This window comes from Mandrillus leucophaeus, unplaced genomic scaffold (assembly GCF_000951045.1).
Source record: "Mandrillus leucophaeus isolate KB7577 unplaced genomic scaffold, Mleu.le_1.0 Scaffold107, whole genome shotgun sequence".
Lineage (NCBI taxonomy): Eukaryota > Metazoa > Chordata > Mammalia > Primates > Cercopithecidae > Mandrillus > Mandrillus leucophaeus.
Window position 1 is genome coordinate 1,323,330 of NW_012098876.1, and position 19,790 is coordinate 1,343,119.

General features: G+C 44.2%; 1 protein-coding gene across 2 annotated transcripts in view; it reads left to right on the forward strand.

The window, feature by feature from the left end:
• The window catches only part of OSBPL10 (oxysterol binding protein-like 10), a 409,019-nt gene extending 393,313 nt beyond the window's left edge, over positions 1-15,706 (forward strand). For both annotated transcript variants that reach the window (XM_011985422.1, XM_011985430.1), the window contains 4 exons: positions 7,015-7,201; positions 9,150-9,332; positions 12,300-12,453; positions 14,421-15,706. In XM_011985422.1, coding sequence (XP_011840812.1) covers positions 7,015-7,201; positions 9,150-9,332; positions 12,300-12,453; positions 14,421-14,465 — 569 coding nt within the window. In that variant the 3' untranslated portion in view covers positions 14,466-15,706. The remainder of the gene's footprint in view (positions 1-7,014; positions 7,202-9,149; positions 9,333-12,299; positions 12,454-14,420) is intronic.
• The last annotated feature ends 4,084 nt before the right edge of the window (positions 15,707-19,790 follow it).

Below are 19,790 nucleotides of genomic sequence, written 5' to 3' on the forward strand. Positions count from 1 at the left end.
CTTGTCAAGGCATGGTCAAGCCAGATTCTTAAATTGAAGTAGCGGGTCAGTGCCTCAGTCTGTGAGCCCCTAATTCTTGCCGTTAGACAAATATGTGGACATTTTTGAAAAGGTAGATTTGCAAATCCATTGTTAGTGATTTAGGGAATTCTTTACAGAAACGCAGTTTCTCCCTTCAGGATCCTTCCTTCCCTACCAAATAGTAGTCACTGTTCCCCTGTCTCCGACCACCAGCAGTGAGCTCCAAAAAGGAGGTGGGTGTGCAGTGGTGTCACGTGTGTGATTGTGTTTTAAAGCTGGTTATTCTCCCTTCCCCACACAATGTGTTCATCTTTCCCTTCTTCCCTCTACACAGCGTGTTCATCATCTTCGTCTTCCCTCTGCTTCCCTGCACCCTCGTCCTTTCTGTCTCCCTCTGGTGTCTGGAGCCCTTTCATTTAAACCGCACTATCAACAGGTCACCCCTCAGCCCAGCACAGCATGTGGCCTCCTTTCATTGCCTCTGCAACTGAACTTGAGAGAGTGATGAGGTCCTTTTAGCCCTCTGTCCCCTGAACTAACTGACATCTTTACTCTGTGTTACTGTTGGCCGTTGTTGAATGTCTGTGTCTCCACAGGGTAGGCCTGTGAGGTCTCAAGATCGTAGCTCCTCCGTTACTCATAGGCAGCAGGCAGGGACTGGAGCCCTTGATTCACTTTACCCAGCCCAGGACCACAGTGTCGTGGGTGAGAAGCCATGGAACAGCCTCTCCTGAGGCCCTCAGATGCAGCCTGCAGATGAAGCAGAATTAGAATTTGCTGCTTTTTTTCTAACTGCTTGAAAATTCCACTCAGAACTTCTCAATAGCATGCTGAGTTCAGAAAGAAGATTCTGGAGAGAGACTGTGAAAGGCCTCTCCTGGACATGGCTCTTCCTGGCCACTCACCTGATGTTCTCCTGCTGTGGGTGGGCCTGGGCAGGGCTGGGGGACCCTTGGCTCGTTCTGGTGAGACCTTGAGTTTGCCTAAGTCCTTCCAGTTAGCCATATCCCCTTATCTTTTGTATGAATTAAAATGTGTCCTCTGTAACACAGGATCTGATTTTTCACACAAACGATTTCTGAGAATCTCCAAACTTTGAAGCAGAAGGTTCTGGCTCCCACACTCAGAGCTCCTTTGATTGGGGGAAGGCAGGAGGTCAGATCGTTTCCCTTCCCTGGCATATTTCCTGCACATTCCATGAATTTGTTGATTGGGTGTAAATAATGCTTTTTCCATCTCCTCGTTATAAAAATGAGATCTTACATGGGTCCACTTGAAATTGTGAATGTAACTATGTGGGCTTATCTCTTAAATCATGGCCTTTAGGCTGTGGCATATTTGACTGTAATGAAATGCTATTATGAAGTGCTTCATTATGCCCTGAATTCACCCAGGTTGACCCCAGAGACTGCACCGCTTTCTCCCATCCTCTCGTTTCTATTGCTCTGACAGTGAGAGCTGACACCATGCAGTCAACCTAAGACTTCTGTCCATGGTGTGGGATGCTCACCCCTCCCAACCCTGCACCACTGTGGAGCTGAGGGGCGTTCAGCCGCTCTTTGCAGCCCACTTCCCTGAAAATGCCTGAATCAATGCCTAGTAAATGGTACAGGCTCTTAATTGAGTCTGTGGGGAAAGACAGTTCTAATGAGAGGAAGTGACATGATTGCCACTGGGCTCGTGAGTGCCGATGCTGCCGGGTCTGCAAACACACTTCCCAGAGTTCCTTCTGTGACTCTGCTTTCCAGAATCCATGTCCCACATGAATATTTTGGTTCCTCAGATTGAGATTGGGCACAAAATTATTTTAAGTTTATCAGTTTGAAAATCTTAATGCTTTGCTTTTATGTTTATTGGTGAATCACTTTGTGGAATTTCAAATGAAGATTTCCCAGCCTGAGGACTAACCGTGCATGGAAGGATTGATTATTTGATGTTTTTTTTTTAAAGCTTTTCTTAGCTGTTAGGCCAAATGAAGAAGTAACTTATATTTGTGATCCCATTTGTAAGTCTAATTTTAATATAGTCTTTTATTCATGTTAAGGAGAGATTTTTTTAAAATGTAACCCTGCAGAAAAGGAGTGAGTATTAAGAAGGTATAATTGCAGGTGATTTAATGAATGAACACACATTTATGGATTTTCAGAAAAAAAGCCAAAGGCATGTGGTCTAGCCAGTGCCTTCTAATCAGTTTAGCTCTGAGGCTCACTGACCTCCCCCAGGACTTGGGGGAAAATGTACCTTGATTTGGAAGAGATTTTTCTGAAGACAAATAGGAGGAGGATGCTATCTCTTATGCAAAGTGCTATATTAGAGAAAGTCTGCCCTGTGTCTCTTCCATCCCTCACAGGCATAGCCCATTGGAAGACGTTGTAGTTTCCTCTTTATTGCCAGGTGGCGATACCCACAGAGAGGGTCGCTGTAAAGAATGAGGAGTAATTAAGACATAAAACCTTCAGGATTTTGGCAGTGTGCCATACTGCAGTGCTGTTGGCTGAGTTTAGAATCGCCTTCTCCATCTTTACCACAGCCATGGGAGGTACAGATACCACTGTCTCTGCGTCACAGATGAGGAAACTGAGGCACAGAGAAGTTAAGATTGCCAGGCTGGTGAGTGATGGAGGACTTGGAATGATCCTCTTAAGATTTCACCCAGGTGTTAAAAAAGCTGTGGCATATTCTCCATGAAAAAACATGGTGAAGAAAATCACAGCTGTATAATCCTACCTTACTACAAAGTTTATATTTATGAATGAGACTAGGAATACCAGCCAGCCGAGTTTGTGGCTGTTGTGTGTTCCCAGTCTGTAGAGGTCTCCTGCTAGATGTGCAAGCGGTGGGAGTCCCCCAGGTATCCCAGTTAAGGACATGAAGGGTGAACCACAAAATAGGAAGGCCGTAGACATCAGGGGCGAGGTTATGATGCCAGGGAGACATACTGCTGGCCTGGAAGGATTTTACTACCGAGTAGAGATGCTCCTTGGCTTATGACGGGGTTATGTCCCAATAAGCCCATCCGAAGGTGAAAATATCCTAAGTTGAAACTACATTTAATATACTTAGCCTAGCAACATCCTCGCTTAACCCAGCCTACCTGAAACGTGCTCAGAACCGTTACATGAGCCTGCCATTGGGCAGAATCATCTGGCAGCACAGCACACTGGAGAGGATGGGGTTGGGTCCTAGTCCATTTGCATTGCTATAAAGGAATACCTGAGAGAAAAGAGGTTCATTTGACTCACAGTTCAGCAGGCTGTACAAAAAGCGTGGCACTAGCATCTGCTTCTGACGAGGGCCTCAGGCTACATCCACTCGTGGTGGATGAGGAAGGGGAACCCCTGAGTGGGGGTCACATGGCAAGAGCAGAAGCAAGGTGGGGGGGTGCCAGGCTCTTTTCAATTTACTTATTTATTTATTTATTTGAGACAGGGTCTCACTCTGTTGTCCAGGCTGAAGTGCAGTGACGTGACCATGGCTCACTGCAGCCTCGACTTCCCAGGTTCAAGTAATCCTCCTATCTTAACCTCCCAAGTAGCTGGGACTACAGGTGCTCACCACCATGCCCAGCTAATTTTTTTTTTTTTAATTTTTTTGTAGAAACAAGGTTTCGTCATGTTGCCCAGGCTGGTCTCAAACTCCTGGGCTCAAGCCGTCTTCCTACCTCCACTTCCCAAAGTGCTGGGATTACGGGAGTGAGCCACTGCACAGGCCTAGCCTCTCTTTGACAACTAGCTTTCAGGGGAGCTCCTGCAAGAACTACTAATGCGAGCACTCACTCATTACTGCTAGGCTGGCCATAAGTCGTTAATGAGAGATCCCTCCCCATGACCAAAACACCTCTCACTAGGCCCCACCTCCAACATTGGGGATCGAATTTCACCATGAGGTTTGGAGGGGGTCAAATATCCAAACTATATAGGAGGTTGTTTATACTCACTTTGGGAGGCAGAGGCAGGAGGATCACTTGAGCCCAAGAGTTCAAGACCAGCTTGGGCAACATAGGGAGACCTCGTCTCTACAAATAATTTTTTTTTTAATTAGTCAGGCATGGTGGCGCATGCTTGTAGTCCCAGCTACTCAGGAGGATTGCTTGAGTCCAGGAGGTCAAGGCTGCAGTGAGCCGTGATTGCGCCATTGCACTTCAGCCTGAGTGACTGAGTGGGACCCTGTCTCCAAAAAAGAAAAAGAGCCTCACTGCTGCTGCCTGGCATTACACGAGAGGGTCATCCCACATATCACTAGCCTGGGAAAAGACCACAATTCAAAGCACAGTTTCTATTGAGCACTTACTGCTTTGGCACCATTGTAAGGTCAAAACATTTCAAGTTGAACCATAGCTAAGTTGGGGGCTGTCTTAGTCCATTAGTGCTGTGGGGAGGGTGACGGTGGACCCTCTCCTCTGAGGCCTTGAAGGCGTGGTGAATGGTAGCCTTCTCTACAGGGTCCAGGGGACTCTCTTAGCTGCCACCGTTTCCAAGTCTCTGAGGATACAGCTGGCACCCAAGGAACCAGGGTCTTGGGAGATAAAACTTGAGTAGAGAGAGGGATATTTGAGGTGACCTCTCTCTCTTCCACTTTCCCTGGCTGTTGGTCAAGAAGAACCAAGTATTGATCTGTGTTTGACATTGGCTGCAATTTTCCACCTGCTTTAGGCTGTCTTCTCAACCCAATTCAAAGAAGTCAGATACAACTGTAGCCTTTGAACAAAACACAGTGTCAGACTTGGCCATTCTCCTCCAGGGGTCCTGATCAGAAACTATCAGGCTTGAAACACCAATGTCTAATTCTTCTCAGAACACAACACTCCTCCCTTAACTGCTTGGATAGGACAGGGCCTCCAGGGTCATCTTGGATGCTCTTCTCTCTAAAATGCAGAAGGAAGAATGAGTAACAGTGAGAGCAAGAGGTGGTCTGGGCTTTACTTTCAGCAAGATCAGTTTAGTCAAGAGAGCCTCCAGCAAGCTGGAGCAGAGAAGAGGGGAGAAGGCCCGTCTGTTCTGATATGCAGTGTATTTGGTGTAGTGGACTTATGCTATTTGTGGATTTGCATTAAATGTATTCAATTATGTTCCCAGCCAGAGAGATAGGATGTAAATGCTGCTGTGATATCTGCCCTCCAGTGCAGCCCACATGATCTGCTTCTCCTGGGTGCCTGCATGTGTCCATGTGTCTGAGGATCCCTCACACTGGGAGGGATCGAGGCTCCTAAACACGTACTATAGCATGTCAACTTGGGTTTTTAGAACCAGCCAAGTATTTCATGGATTGGGAAAACTGACTTTAATGGACTTAACTGAGAGCTGAGAGTGATGTTGCTGGTTCGGACAAGCCTACTGTGTCCTAAATACCGTAGTGCATGGGCAATTAGAGGAATTCTCCAGGGTAAATTGAACTATAGTCGAACACATCTTAGTATTGGCTTTAGAAACTAAGAGCAATCATGACTCCTTTGTACAAATTAACCCCATCTCTCCTCAGACTCCCCTGGCAAGCTCATCTGTACTAAAAGAAACTTGCCCTCCCTCCTCATCCCCCTCCTTCTCTCTCTCCCTATCCTCCTGGTGTTCTGGTTCTCTCTCTCTCTTTCTCTCTCCTTCCCTGCCTCCCCTAGGCAAATTCTAGCTCTAAGTGATTTAGATGCGTATTTAGCCTAAGAGGGAAGTACCAAACGGCTGAATTACTTAACCTCTCCTAAAAGTTTGTTTTCTCATTCTTATTAAAACGATAATCATTGCCAAATAGGGCCGTTGTGAGCTGAAGAAGATAGTTCATATGGAGCTCCCAGGAATGTCTGGCAGCTGGAAAGTACTCTCATGTGGGAGCCATTGACCCCACTCTTCACTCGTTCCAGTGGAGGACTGGAAGCCTAGGAAGGTGCCGTCACTAACCACCCCTGGTCCTCTACCCTCCTAAGGCTCAGAGTGCTTTTGACAAGGCTCAGAGCAGCCCTAGAGCGAGGCCTGGGGTGAGCTGGAGTGGAGCTGAGAATGTGCATCTCTAGGGAGCCAAGTGCCAGAGTATTGGATGGGAGGCTGAGAGGTGCCTTGTGGAGACGTGATCTTAAGAGAGCTGTAGTTCTGGGTCTCAGAGTCTCTGCCAGTCTGTATAGGGCCTCTGTATACAACTCTACAGCAGTCCTGGGAGCTTCTATACTTTGGGGGTGGTCTTTGAGGACTTGATGAAAACTGTGGCCGTTCCCTTCCCTAGAAAAATGAACAAACCCACCTAATTCTTCATTGCTTCAAGAGGAATAAGGCCTTTCCCACTTTGGGTTGTAGGTTGGAGAACCCCTCCTCTGGAGGTGAGTGGGCAGTACGTGTTAGATTCCCACTCTTGGCAGGTGTCTTTCCCGAGGTTGCTGACAGCAGCTGTACAGCCTGATTTCTCTATTTTTGTGAGAACCATTGAGGTTGTCTCTGTAGCTCTCGGGTTAAAGGCAGAACTCTTCCTAGAAGTTTAAAAGACAAGGTCTGGCCCCTGCCGACTTGGTCATCCTCCAAACCTATACATACCATCTCTCTTCTGCATGTGGGCCCTCTTCCCAGCCTCTTCGCACTTACCAGGCTCCTTCCTACCCCAGGGCCTTTGCACATGCTTTCCCCCCTGCCCAGAACACTCTTCCTTCCCCTGGTCATTTTCTTAGGGAAACCTTCCCTTACCAGGTGAGTCTCTCCTCTTGGAGGCCTCCATTGTGCTGGCCGCCTTGCCCTCCCACCTTTATCACTGTTATAATTTTGTGTTCCTTTGGTGACTAATGACCACCTTTCTGTTCTGCTCTCTGAGGGCAGAAAGTGGGTCTATCTTATTCACTGCTGTATTCTCAGTGCCTTTCACACAGTAGAGCCCATGGTGAACGAGCAGCTCACCTCTGCAGAGGTGGGAGATGTGACATCTGTGCAAGAGGCTCTGTGGTTTCCCGTCTTCATTTCTTCTGATCCCCCGTGCCCTCTTGGTGTTTTTGCATGGCTAACTCTCCCTCCTTTCTCCCTGGAGGTGTGTTGAGGCTCCTGGAACATGGGGAGGAGTACGTATTCACCCTGCCTAGTGCCTACGCCCGGTCCATTCTCACCATCCCATGGGTGGAGCTCGGAGGAAAAGTCAGCATCAACTGTGCCAAGACTGGGTACTCAGCGACGGTGATATTCCACACGAAGCCTTTCTATGGAGGGAAAGTCCACAGGTAGGAGCTGGCTGGAGAGGCTCTGGCTTTGTCTTAACATGATGCCCTGAGTTTCCTTTCACTATTAGAAGACTGAGTTTCAGTAATGGGATGAGTTGAAAATCAAGATAAAATTGTTAAGATCTTTTCCAAAAGAGATGCCTTTTCCCTACCTTACATGGCCGTTTTTTGGAGTCCTCCCCACTCTAAACTTAAGGTTGAATCTTTGGTGACGCATTTGCAGAGCAGACGCCAGAGAATAAAAGCACTTCTGTTTGTTGGAATAAACTCTTCCTTCTGAAGCCACAGTTTGTTGCTTTTCTCTAAAGTGATTGAATCTTTGAACCCAGACATAGCCAGACAGTTCCCCATTTCACATTAGTTGGCTACACTGTCCTCAATTCTGTGTCATGCATCCATGAGGTCAGGATCCTTTCTTTCTTTTGAAAAACTTGGGAAGCCCAAGTCTAAGTCATTGAAGGAGAGGTCTGCTGTTTGAGGAAGCATACAATTGTTTTTATTGCTGCAGCTATAAAAAAATTCCTCTTTCAGCACAGCTCTACTGCATAAGCAAGATATACTATACAAACAAGCTTCCATCTTTGCCCATTTTCTTGGAAAGCATTATTCTGCATGGCATTAGTGTGAGTGTGTCAGAGTGTCACAGGGGCATGTGGACACCCTTTGGGGGCACCTGGAACCAGCACACACCAGCTCGTGAGAACTGATTTGTGTGTATTTCACGTTCAGTGCTATCATATTGGTGTTGAAATCAGCCATGATAGGCATCACAGAAATTGGCAAATGGTAAAAATCAGGTGTTTTCCCTTTTGGAGATCCAGTTGCTAAATACTTACCAGCATGCCACTAACACCTTTCCACTGTGTGCAACCCAGAAGATGCCTCATACCTGCCTGTGAGCCTCGGCCTTGCTGACTGTTTTTAGGCTCAAGGAGAAAGCCTCCCAGTCTGTTTGAAAACTCTAAATTCGGCCTGAGCTGGGCCTTAAGGAAAAGGGGAGTTTAGACCCTACACGTGGCTGCTTTGGGGCAGGTGTCCCTGTTTCTGCGGTGTTCCTTCAACTGCGCAGAAAGCTCAGTGGTGGAGAGCGAGCTGGGAGTCTGCTTTCACTTGGAATTCCCACAGGCAAGGCAGGTGAAAGAGAGGTCACAAATCTCCACAAAGGCCCTCTAAAGGAGAGGTTGAAGTCATTCCTCAGAGCCACTACTGTGAGAGGAAGGTATTGATTGAGACTGAGACTCTAGGTTCTGCTCAGCCTTCATTCAGGGGATGTGTGGATGCTGGAGTGGATATTTCCCTCCGTTTCCAGTGTAAGCTCTGTTGGGATTGTGGGCAACCATGTTTGACCCCATACAAAATAGACCTGATTTAAGGATTGAAAAGCTCACCCTACACTCTTATAGTCTTTTTAGGGTTAAAATGTAGCATTATTAGTTGCTATTTTGGAGAAGAGAGAGTATATGCTATTTTGTTTTCCTTTTTTTAAAAAATTAATTTTTTGCATAAGTTATTGGGGTACAGATGGTATTTGGTTACATGAGCAAGTAGTGGTGATTTGTGAGATTTTGGTGCACCCATCACCCAAGCTATAGATACTGCACCATATTTGTAGTCTTTTATCTCTCGTCCCCTTCCCACGTATTTTGTTTTTCTTGAATTGCCTGATTTTCATCCCAGTGATATCTTACAGAATATTACAGTTAAGAAATTAGCATTGCTGTATTACTATTAACTAATCTATAGACTTTTTTTTTTCCAGTGATGCTTTCTTTTGCTGTTCAAGGATATTAGATCATCTTTTAACAGCTAGTCTTTGAGCAAAGCTCCAAAAACAATCCCTCCTTCCCATTCTTGATTTAAAAAAAAAAAATCTCTATAGATGGGTGTACCTTTGAAGTCTCTGTTTTTATCATTTTGCAAAGTGTGTTCATTTGACTCATTAATTCAGGGTTACTGCAGAAGTGAAGCACAACCCAACCAACACCATTGTTTGTAAAGCCCATGGGGAATGGAATGGTACTTTAGAGTTCACCTACAGCAATGGAGAAACCAAAGTCATCGACACAACCACACTGCCAGTGTATCCCAAGAAGATCAGACCTCTCGAGAAGCAGGGGCCCATGGAGTCCAGGTGAGAATTGGGCTGTCTTCCTCTCCAGCTTAGTCATGCTGGGCACTTGACTCAAGGGACAGAGAAGAAAGAAGACTTTGAAAGCTTAGCGACTGGAAACAGGCCAGGAATCATGTTCTCCTGGCTTCTTGAGATATTTTAGTTTCCTACTGTGTGTCACTTAGGAGCAGAACCTTTCAGCTTTCAGTTAAGTCATTCTGCGGTCATGGGGTGGGTGTGAGGATAGACTTCAGCAGACTTTTACTGCTTGTCTTGCAAAAGTTTGTCAACTGATCCGTTGCTTAATTGCAAAGGTAAATACAGAGAGTTGATAGTAATCAAAGAACTGCACAGTGAGTCAATGAGATACTATTTTTTTCTTGCCAGATTAACAATGTTATTTAAAAAAAAATTAAATGCTGGGAAAGGTGTAGTAAAACTGACACTCTATACCCTGTCCTTCTAGTAGGAGTGTGTGCAGTTTAGCTGCATGGATCAGTAGCTTTCAATTCATTAATCCACTTTAATTTCATGTTCTACTTCTAAGAATCTGTTCTCAGGACAAACTCTTAAATTCAGAAAAAATTTAAACAACATAAAATGGTTTGTTCTTTGTTTAAAAAAAACTAAGCAGCAAAAGAAAGAGAAATCACCTGTCTAATATTTGAAAACTGGTTAAGTAAATTATGAAGTATCCATTCAATTCATATATCTATTTTGTGGCTATGGTATGAATATAATGCAGCCACTTAATGTGATGTTTATGCAGGTACAGAAGCAGAATATCCTTGGAATATGCCAGTTTTATTTTTTAATGTAGGACATCAGCAAACGGCCAGTGGGCCAAATCCAACCTGAGGCTGATTTTGTAAATAAAGTTTTATTGGAACACAGCCATGATCATTCATTTACATATGGCTTATGGCTGCTTTCCTGCTGCAATGGCTGAGTTAGGTAGTTGCAACCAAGACCATATGGCTTGCAAAGCCTAAGATGTTTACTCTCTGGCCCTGTACAGAAAATGTTTGCCAACTGCTGCTCTAATCTAAAAGCATACACTCTTTAGAAATACGATGTAGGGTTAAAATGAAATTACAAATGATTTTCTGAAAGCTTTACTATTATTACAAGAATTTGTAACCAAATAGAAACAGTTCTTATAAGTGGAAACAAAGCAGGGATACCACAGTATGTATAAATAATACATTATATTAATAACTGGGTTTAATGGAAACAGAGCTTCAGTATCCCTGGAACCTTTGCTTCGTTGTAGATTTAGTGCACTCTTGCTTGTTAATCAGTTTATTTGAGGACAGTGAGCACAGCCTTTCTCTGTGTCTAACTGGAGAGCTTGGACTCTTACCAGTTGTCCTTTTCAGTCCATCCTGTTGGGCAGCAGTAGCAGGACAAGGGAAAGACTGCAATGAGGGAAGAAACCCATCCCCTTGCCACACTGCCTCTGATGAAGCATTCCCAGAATGGGGAAAGCTGTGGTTCATATCATAACATGACTGTTGTTTCTGATCTGGCTGTTGAGAACAAAACTATGATCACCTGCTACTTTTCCTCCAGGGATATCAGAGTAGTTTAGCTACTCCTTATTAAGACTCTTTGTTGCTTGTTAGCCTATGGGAACTATGGGATTTCTTCTGTTGGCGTCTGCACCCCCAGGAGGTGCTGCTGGCTGTCCCTGGTTCACCGGCAGCCCCATCCGCCTGTTCTCAGCCTGACCATGCCAGCATTCAAGCCTTCCTGCTGCTCTGAGGCCTTGCTGGGAAAGGGTTAAGGACACCTGCTGTAGATGTGCTCCCTGGCCCAGGACCTAATGATGGGCATTCACTGGCCCCTGATGAAGAGGCCTCGTTTTCCAGAAGCCAGGGAGGGAATCTCCACCACCTGGCATTCTGACAGTTCCTCGTCTGTGAAATCTGACCTTCTGGTGCATTTAAGTGAGGAAGTGCTTAGGTGGTGGTGTTCTGATTTATCATGGTTCCTTTCCTTTCTCCCTAGAACAGAGTATGTCTGAATACAGGCTGGTCCCAAGGACATCCTGAGGAGGAAAGCTGTGTGTAAAGCATAAGCCAAATACAAAGTAGTGTTAAACACTAGCTACTTTCCTTTTATCTTGTCCCACTGTCAAAGTGCTTTTTTTGCCAAGTAGTCAGCCTTGATTGATGTAAACCACTCAAGCTCCCCTTTTATTTTGCTCATTTCCTGGGGTTTCCTCCTGCCATGCCAGGTTAGGAAGGTCAAGGTCATCTGAGTGTCCAAAGAGCAGCTGGGCTGAAGAGGGGTAGTGAACCAAGCAGCCTGGCCTCACTACCTTTAGGCTGCGTTCTACAATGAATGCAGGAAGCAGAGAAGTGGCTTTGTGTAGACACGTGGGGAGCAGAGAGATCCCGCACTATAAGCATGCACACACAAATACCCACACACCACACATGCATCAGCCTCTAACCCCTAATTCCAGGTTCCCTTGTGGGAAAGCAGGTCTTATTCTGATTTACTAGTGTGCTGTCCTTGGGCAAGTCACCTAACCTTATGTAGACCTTAAATTGTCTCCTCTGTAACATGGAGATAAGAATCTACCATCTATAATATGTCATTGGGTTGCTGTGAGGATTAAATAAGTTTATGTATGTAAAATGCTTAGAAATATGGCAAATGCCATATATGCCTGCTATCGTTGTTTGTAGTAGTAGCAGAATGCCTACTACTACTACTCTTAGATTTGATTTCCAGAAACTCTGGGCCCTGAGAAAGGCATGCTGCCTGGTACAAGTGGAGAGTAGAAACAGCACAGAGGTGGGGCTGGGTAGCCCTGGGTTCAAATCCAGGCTCTTGGGGTCTTTGAGGTGTCTGGGATGAGCTACCCCAGAGAGGGCTCGCCTGGATGCCCCTTGCTGCTCTGGCTGCTCCTGGCAGAGTTCTGTTAGCTTGCAGCCAGCTGGCCTGGCTGATTGTTTCCTCTCCTCCACCCATCCCCAGGAACCTCTGGCGGGAGGTGACCCGATACCTGCGGCTGGGGGACATTGACGCAGCCACCGAGCAGAAGCGGCACCTGGAGGAGAAGCAACGGGTAGAGGAACGGAAGCGCGAGAACCTCCGCACACCATGGAAGCCCAAATATTTTATCCAGGAGGTAACTCTGCCGTCTGTCATTGGGCCCTTGCCCAGGAGAGAACTTGTCCTGAGAGGGTAGATGGGTTTTTCTTGCTGACCCCCCAGATTGGATAAATGCCAGCCAGGGGCAGGGATAGACTGGGGCATCTCGGTTCTGACTCCAGCTTTGGATCAGGCTTCAGGACAGGTTTTCTGCCACAATATTCATGAAACCTTCTGGAAGGCAGAACCGAGCAACTGCCACTTCCCCTCCAGTATCCCTATGTCAGAAAAGCATGTCAGCCTGCCTGCGAGGGAACAGAATGGGACTGCAGACTGGATACTGTTCTATTTTTAAAAAGAAAACCATCATGGCCCCTGTTACATCATCTTTAGTAACAAACTAGTTGTGGAGTGCCTCACAGCCCATCTCCACACCTGGGTGGGCTGGAGTCCTCACTGATGAAGAATTGCCTTTCAGAGCTTTGCCTCCTGTGGTCCACAAGGGCTAGTCATGCAGGGGAAGGCCAGCCTGAGTCCTGTGCCTAAAATGCTGCTGCTGTCACCTGCAAATGTGACACTGGAAGCTAGAAATAATATCGGGGCAAGTGGGCAAGGCACTGTGTGCCCAGCTGAAGCCCTTACGCTCTTGAAGTTGTGGAGGGATTGGGAAGCACTCTGAGAACAGAGTTGGACATTATGAATATGTAGGAGCCACGTGTCTTAAAGCAAGCCCACAGGAACCCAGCAACATCAATGGGCAGCAGGCCGGTGAGGACTGGGGCAGATGCCACTCATCTCCCGGTGATAACAGGTTGTCTAGTTGTTCATGAGGAGCCAGAAATCTGAATTTTTATGAGAAATCTCATATTTGCATGGTCAAAGAATTTAAAAAAATTAAATACCAGGAGCCAATCAAAATGTATCTGTGGGCTTTCTTTAGCCCAGGTGCTGCTAACCCCTGACTTCTGCTACAAAGAGGGATTATTCTGTCTACATCCAAGGCTCTTGAGAAGTGAGTTAGGGCAACATAGTAGGTTAACTGGGGTAGATTCATGTTAAGAGCAGGGAGCCACCACTGTTCTCCCCAGAGTCAGGAACCGTGGGTTGTGGACTGAAGGAGATTTCAAGGTTGGATTCTGGTTCAGACAGGAAAGCTGCCTGGAGAAGACTCTGCCTTTATGGGTCACTGAGTGGGGACCCTGTGTGGGAGCCCTGCCCAGGTGAGGTAAAACCTCGAAAGATCCTTCTGTGAGGTGGATCCCTTTTCTCTTGAGAGAGTTAGTAGCTTGAGAGAGCTAGTTAGTAGCTTGAGAGAGTCTGACTTTTGCGGAAGGTTGTGCATTAAACAGCAACAACATCGAAAAAAACATTTACAGTTCTTCCTGGGTTTAAGAAAAGCCAGTATGTCCATAACAGAAGGGCTGGGGACATGTAAGGAATAAGAGTCATCTGAACACCAGCACAGTTATTCAGTATAGCGCCTTCTAGTCATAACTAGATGGTATGTATTAATACCATTTTAATTCTTGCCTTTTTCCCACTTGATGTTTGATTGGCCTGTGCTGATTTGTTTGTGACTACTGCCTGCTGGAGAAAGCCTTTGTTGGGTGTTCCCCTGTGGGCTGGTGGGCTGGAAGTCACTTCCCTTGCCTTTTCTTTCCCCTGGCCATTCATCTAGCTACTCTTGTTTTCTCTTGTCCCACTGTCAAAGTGCTTTTTTTTGGTCAAGTAATCAGCCTTGATGGAAGCCAACCAAGCTCCCCTTTTATTTTGCTCATTTCATGGGGTTTCCTCCTGCCATGCCAGGGTGGGAAGGTCAAGGTCATCTAGGTCTCTGAAGAGCAGCTGGGCTGAGGAGGGGTACTGAGGCCAGCAGCCTGGCCTGTGTGTGAGGTATTAAGACAGGGCAGACACAGAGACACAGACTGGCTGCGGTTATCCTTGCTTCCCCCTTTCTCTGTTGAGAGGTCTCCATGTAATAATGCCTCCTTTCTTCTCTTGCAGGGTGATGGCTGGGTATACTTCAATCCCCTCTGGAAGGCACACTGATGGGGTGGAGGCGCAGAGCTTTCCCATATAGCCCTGTTTTTGTAGGAATATTAAAGTAGTAGAGTATCAGGGTTTTGTTGGCATTCACTGAGACCTTGTATTAGAATCCAAGAAATGATAACAGAGAAATTATTTACTATGAAAAGTGCACCCCCACACTCTGCTAGAGGAATGAATTTATTCAAGAGCCATTTGGGGCATGTGTATGTACATACTGTATATGTTCACACACATGCACTATGTACACATCTGCTGAGTATGATTACACATGTAAATACTGCACTCACCAAGGTTAAAGGTTAAAGTGCGTAAACATAAGCTCCTTTTTATCAATGAAGTTTGAAGTTTTCTATTTTTCACTTTGCCAAAAATGTTTTACACTCACAAAGATATTCTCAGTCAACTCCTGTCAAAATGAAGGTGAACTGGCATGGCCTAATCACTGTCCATATAGGAGAAAGTGGCTCATTCCTAGTAGAAGTATGGGTGGCTATCATTTCAAAATTATTGTGATTCTCACCTCCCTCTCCACCTCAGTGTTTTGTCTGTCCGTGCCCAAGAAAGATAAGCAACTATTTCCTGTTGGATGGGGGTTGGCAGGAAGCTGTTAAAGATTTATGCCAGAGCCTTGCAGGATGGAGCACGTCTGGTACAACTAAGAGCCAAGGCCCACCAAGGAGTTTTCCACCCATCTCTCATGGTCACAGCGCTAGTCATACATTTTTGAGAAGTTGCTTCTTTTACATCAGAAAACCAGTCAATCATATGGAGACTTCTTTTGTGATGAAAAAGGGCTTTAGAAGTTAAATACACATATGCACATGAAAACATGCACAGCCACAGCCTCAATCTTGTATTTAGTTTGGGGAAAGAGAAGAGAATTTCCTGTGGATTATTTTTTCCTCAAGTGTACCTCTCTGGTTAACCCAAACTCTGCAAGAAAGCACTGTGATTAAAACATACATAACGCCTGCATAAATATTCCATGGTTTCAGTTAAATTTCAGTCTTTACACATGAGGTCAAAGGAGTGACCAAAATACAAAGCAAGGAAAAAATGAAATACCCGGTTTTTGCTGAATGCTTAATTTATTTTTTACTGTGCCACTTCAATATTTATAAAATCCAGATAGCATGAATGCTTCTCTGTAGTAATACTAATTTTGTGCCTTTTGTCTGCTTTCTTAAGACCAGTTGTTCACACTTTGTAGATATTAGACAAATATATTTCGATTGAATACATATCTGTGTCTGTGTTTTATTTTCAGGGATTCAACAGTTCTATTAGATTGGTGGCTCTAAGTGAGCTCAAATTTTCCTGGTTAGATATTTCTAATTATTGATATGAAGAGCAATCATATCTATATCGAAAAAAGTATTTAACATATTAAAAAATCTACCAGATGAACATTTATGAATATTTTCTGATAAGTCCTATAAGAACATTTAACTCCTACCCAGTGAGTGTTGTTTCACGAAAACAGTCACGGCCAGAAGTCATAAAGGAAGCCTACATAGGTCCACAGTCTTTAAAGCGTCTGGGTGAATCAAGTACCTGGAACCATCTTATTTCTGACAGAGAAGGTGGAACAAATGCTATTTTGAGAAAAAGAAGAAAACTCAATGAGACTGAAAAGTAATCACTATGTTGTTGGATTTTTCCAGTCTGACTACAAAGCATATACCATCTGAAAGGTAAAACATGGAGAGGGCTCACTTTTCTTTTGGGGCTGGGGGTACATTTAAAATTGTGAAATGTTACGTGTCAGGAGATTTACATAAAACATATGTACAACTCCAGGAATAATTATGAATACCCTTGTAGCCACTGCTTAAGCAAAGAAACCTGTTTACCAGTACCTTAAAAGCCACTATTGTGCACCTATACAATTTTATCCCTCTCCATGCCTTCCTGGAGTTACCATCCCCTTATGGGTTTTTTTTGTTTATACACACTGTGTGTGTATTTCTAAACAGTGTGATTGGTTTTACCCAATTTTTGTAAAAATTGAATCATACCATAGTTTGCTTATTTGAGCCAATATTTTCTTTCTAGTTCAATCCATGTTGCTCTATTTGTTCATTTTCTTGCTGAGTTCATATTATGTTTTATTGTGGTAAAATATATGTAACAAAATTTACCATTTTAACTTTTATTTTTCCCCCCAGATGGAGTCTTACTCTGTCGCCCAGGCTGAAGTGCAATGGCGCAATCTCGACTCGTTGCAACCTCTGCCTTCTGGGTTCAAGTGATTCTCCTGCCTCAGCCTCCCGAGTAGCTGGGATTACAGGTGCCCACCGCCACGCCTGGCTAATTTTTGTATTTTTAGTAGAGATTGGGTTTCACCATGTTGGCCAGGCTGGTCTCAAACTCCTGACCTCAGGTGACCTGCCCGTCTCGGCCTCCCAAAGTGCTGGGATTACAGGTCTGAGCCACTGCGCCCAGCCCTGTTTTAACTATTTTTAAGTGTACAGTTCAGTGGCATTAAAATACATTGATACCATACAATCATCATTATCACCTACCTCCAGAACTTTTTTGTATTCCCAAACTGAAACTCTGTACTCATTAAACAGTAACTCTCCATTCTCCCTCTCCCCCCAGTCCCTGGCAATCACCATTCTACTTTCTGTCCCTATGGATTTGACTGCTCTAAGGAACTCATATGAGTGAAATCATACAACACTTCTGCTTTTTATGTCTGTCTTAATTAGCATTATATGTTCAAGGTTCATGCTGTGGCATTGTATCAGTTTCTTATTAAGGGCCGGGTGTGGTGGCTCACGCCTGTAATCCTAGCACTTTGGGAGGCTGAGGCAGGTGGATCTCCTGAGGTCAGGAGTTCCGAGACCAGCCTGGCCAACACGGTGAAACCCAGTCTCTACTAAAAATACAAAAATTAGCTGGGTGTGGTGGTGTGTGCCTGTAATCCCAGCTACCTGGGAGGCTGAGCAGGAGAATAGCTGCAATGAGCCGAGATCGTGCCCACCGCACTCCAGTCTGGGCGACAGAGCAAGACTCAGACTCCAAAAAAAAAAAAAAAAAAAAGTTTCTTATTAAGGCTGGATAAATACCCTCTACCTTGCCCCAACATATGTATGCGTATTTTGTTTATCCATTCACCCACTGGGGTGTACAAATATCTTTTCAAGTCCCTGCCGTTTTTGTTTTTTTCTTTTTTGAGACAGAGTGAAGCCCAGGCTAGAGTGCAGTGGCACGATCTTGGCTCATCACAACCTCTGCCTCCCGGGTTCAAGTGAATCCCCTGCCTCAGCTTCTTGAGTAGCTGGGACTACAAGTGCGTGCCGCCATGCCCAGCTAATTTTTGTATTTTTAGTAGAGATGGGGTTTCACCATGTTGGCCAGGCTGGTCTCAAACTCCTGACCTCAGGTGATCCACCTGATCTCAGCTCCCAAAGTGCTAGCATTACAGGCGTGAGCCACCACACCTAGCCCCTACTTTTAAAAAATATACCCAGAAGTGGAATTGCTGTATCATATGAAAATTCTGGTTTAAGGAATTGCCACGCAGTTTCTCACAGTAGCTGGCTGCCACATTTTGCAATCCCACTAGCAATGCACAAGGGATCCAGTTTCTCCACATCCTCACCAGTACTTGTTATTTTGTTTTTACTTTTGTTGTTTTTTTTAACCACCATCCTAATGGCTGTGAAGTACCATCTCGATGTGGTTTTGATTTATGTTTTCCTAGTGATGTTGAGCATGTGTTTTTGTGGTTTTGGCCATTTGTAAATCTTTGGAGAAATGTTTATTCAAATCCTTTTGCCTATTTTAAAATTAGGTTCTTTTTGTTGAGTTTTAGGAGTCCTTTATGGATATTAATCCTTTCTGGATATTAATCCTTTATCAGATATTATGTGCAAATATTTTCTTCTGATCCTTTGGTTGCCTTTTCACTGTTAATGGTATCCTTTGATATACAAAAGTAATTTTGATAATGTCTAATTTATTTTTCTTTTGTACCTGTGCTTTTGATGTCATATCCAAGAAATCACTGACAAATCCAATGCTGTGACATTTTTGTCCTATGATTTCTTCTAAGAGTTTTATAGTTTTAGGTCTTACTGGGGGGCTGGGAGTACTTTGATCCATTTTGAGTTGGTTTTTACATATGGTGTTAGATAAGGGTCTAACTTCTTTCTTTTGCATGTGGATATCCAGTTTCCCCAACACCATTTGTTGAAAAGACTCTGCATTGCCCACTGAGTGATCTTGGTGCCTTGTTGAAAATCATTGGCTATATACACAAATGTTTGTTTATGGCTTCTCTATTGTTTTCCAATGGTCGATGTCAGTCTTTATGCCAGTACCACACTCTTTTAGTTACTGTAGCTTTGTAGCAAGTTACAACATTAGGAAGTATGAGACCTCTAACCTTTTTCTTCTTTTTCAATATTGTTTTGTCTATACAGGGTCATTTAAGATTCCATGTGAATTTTAGGATGAAATTTTCTATTTTTGCAAAAAACTCTGGGATTTTTGATAGGGATTTCATTGAATCTGTCGATCCCTTTGAATAGTATTAACAGTAAGTCTTCCAATCTATTAACCAGAATATCTTTCCTTTTATTTATCTGTCTTAATTTCTTTCAGCATGTTTTGTAGTTTTCACTGTGCAAGTCTTTCACTTCCTCGGTTAAGTTTAATTCTTAAGTACTTTACTCTTTTTGGTACTACTCTAAGTAGATCTTTCTCAGTTTCCTTTTTTGATTGTTCAGTGTTGGCATATAAAAGTGTAAGTGCCAGGCACAGTGTCACATGCCTGTAGTTCCAGCTACTCAGGAGGCTGAGACAGGAGGATTGCTTGGGCCCAGGAGTTTGAGATTTCAGCATGCTATGATTGTTCCTGGGGATAGCCACTGTACTCTAGCCTGGGGAACATAACAAGACCTCATTTCTTAAAAAACACATACAACTAATTTTTGTGCATTGGATTTGTATCCTTTGCTGAATTTGTTTATTCTGACAGTTTTTTGGGGGGTGTGTGGGATCTAGGATTTTCTAGATACAATCATACCATTTGCTAACAGATTTTACTTCTTCCAAATTTAGATGTCTTTTATTTCTTGTTGTTGCTTAATTGCTGTACCTAGAACTTCCAATACTGTGTTGAATGAAGGAGGCCAAAAAAGAAAAGAAAAGAAATCCTTGTTTGTTCTTGATTTTAGTGGAAAGGTTTCAGCCATTCACCATTATGAGATTGGTTGTGGGTTTTTCATATATGAACTTCATTATGTTGAGGTACTTTCCTTCTATTTCTACTTTGCTGAGTGTTTTTGTTATAAAAGGATGTTGTTTTATCTT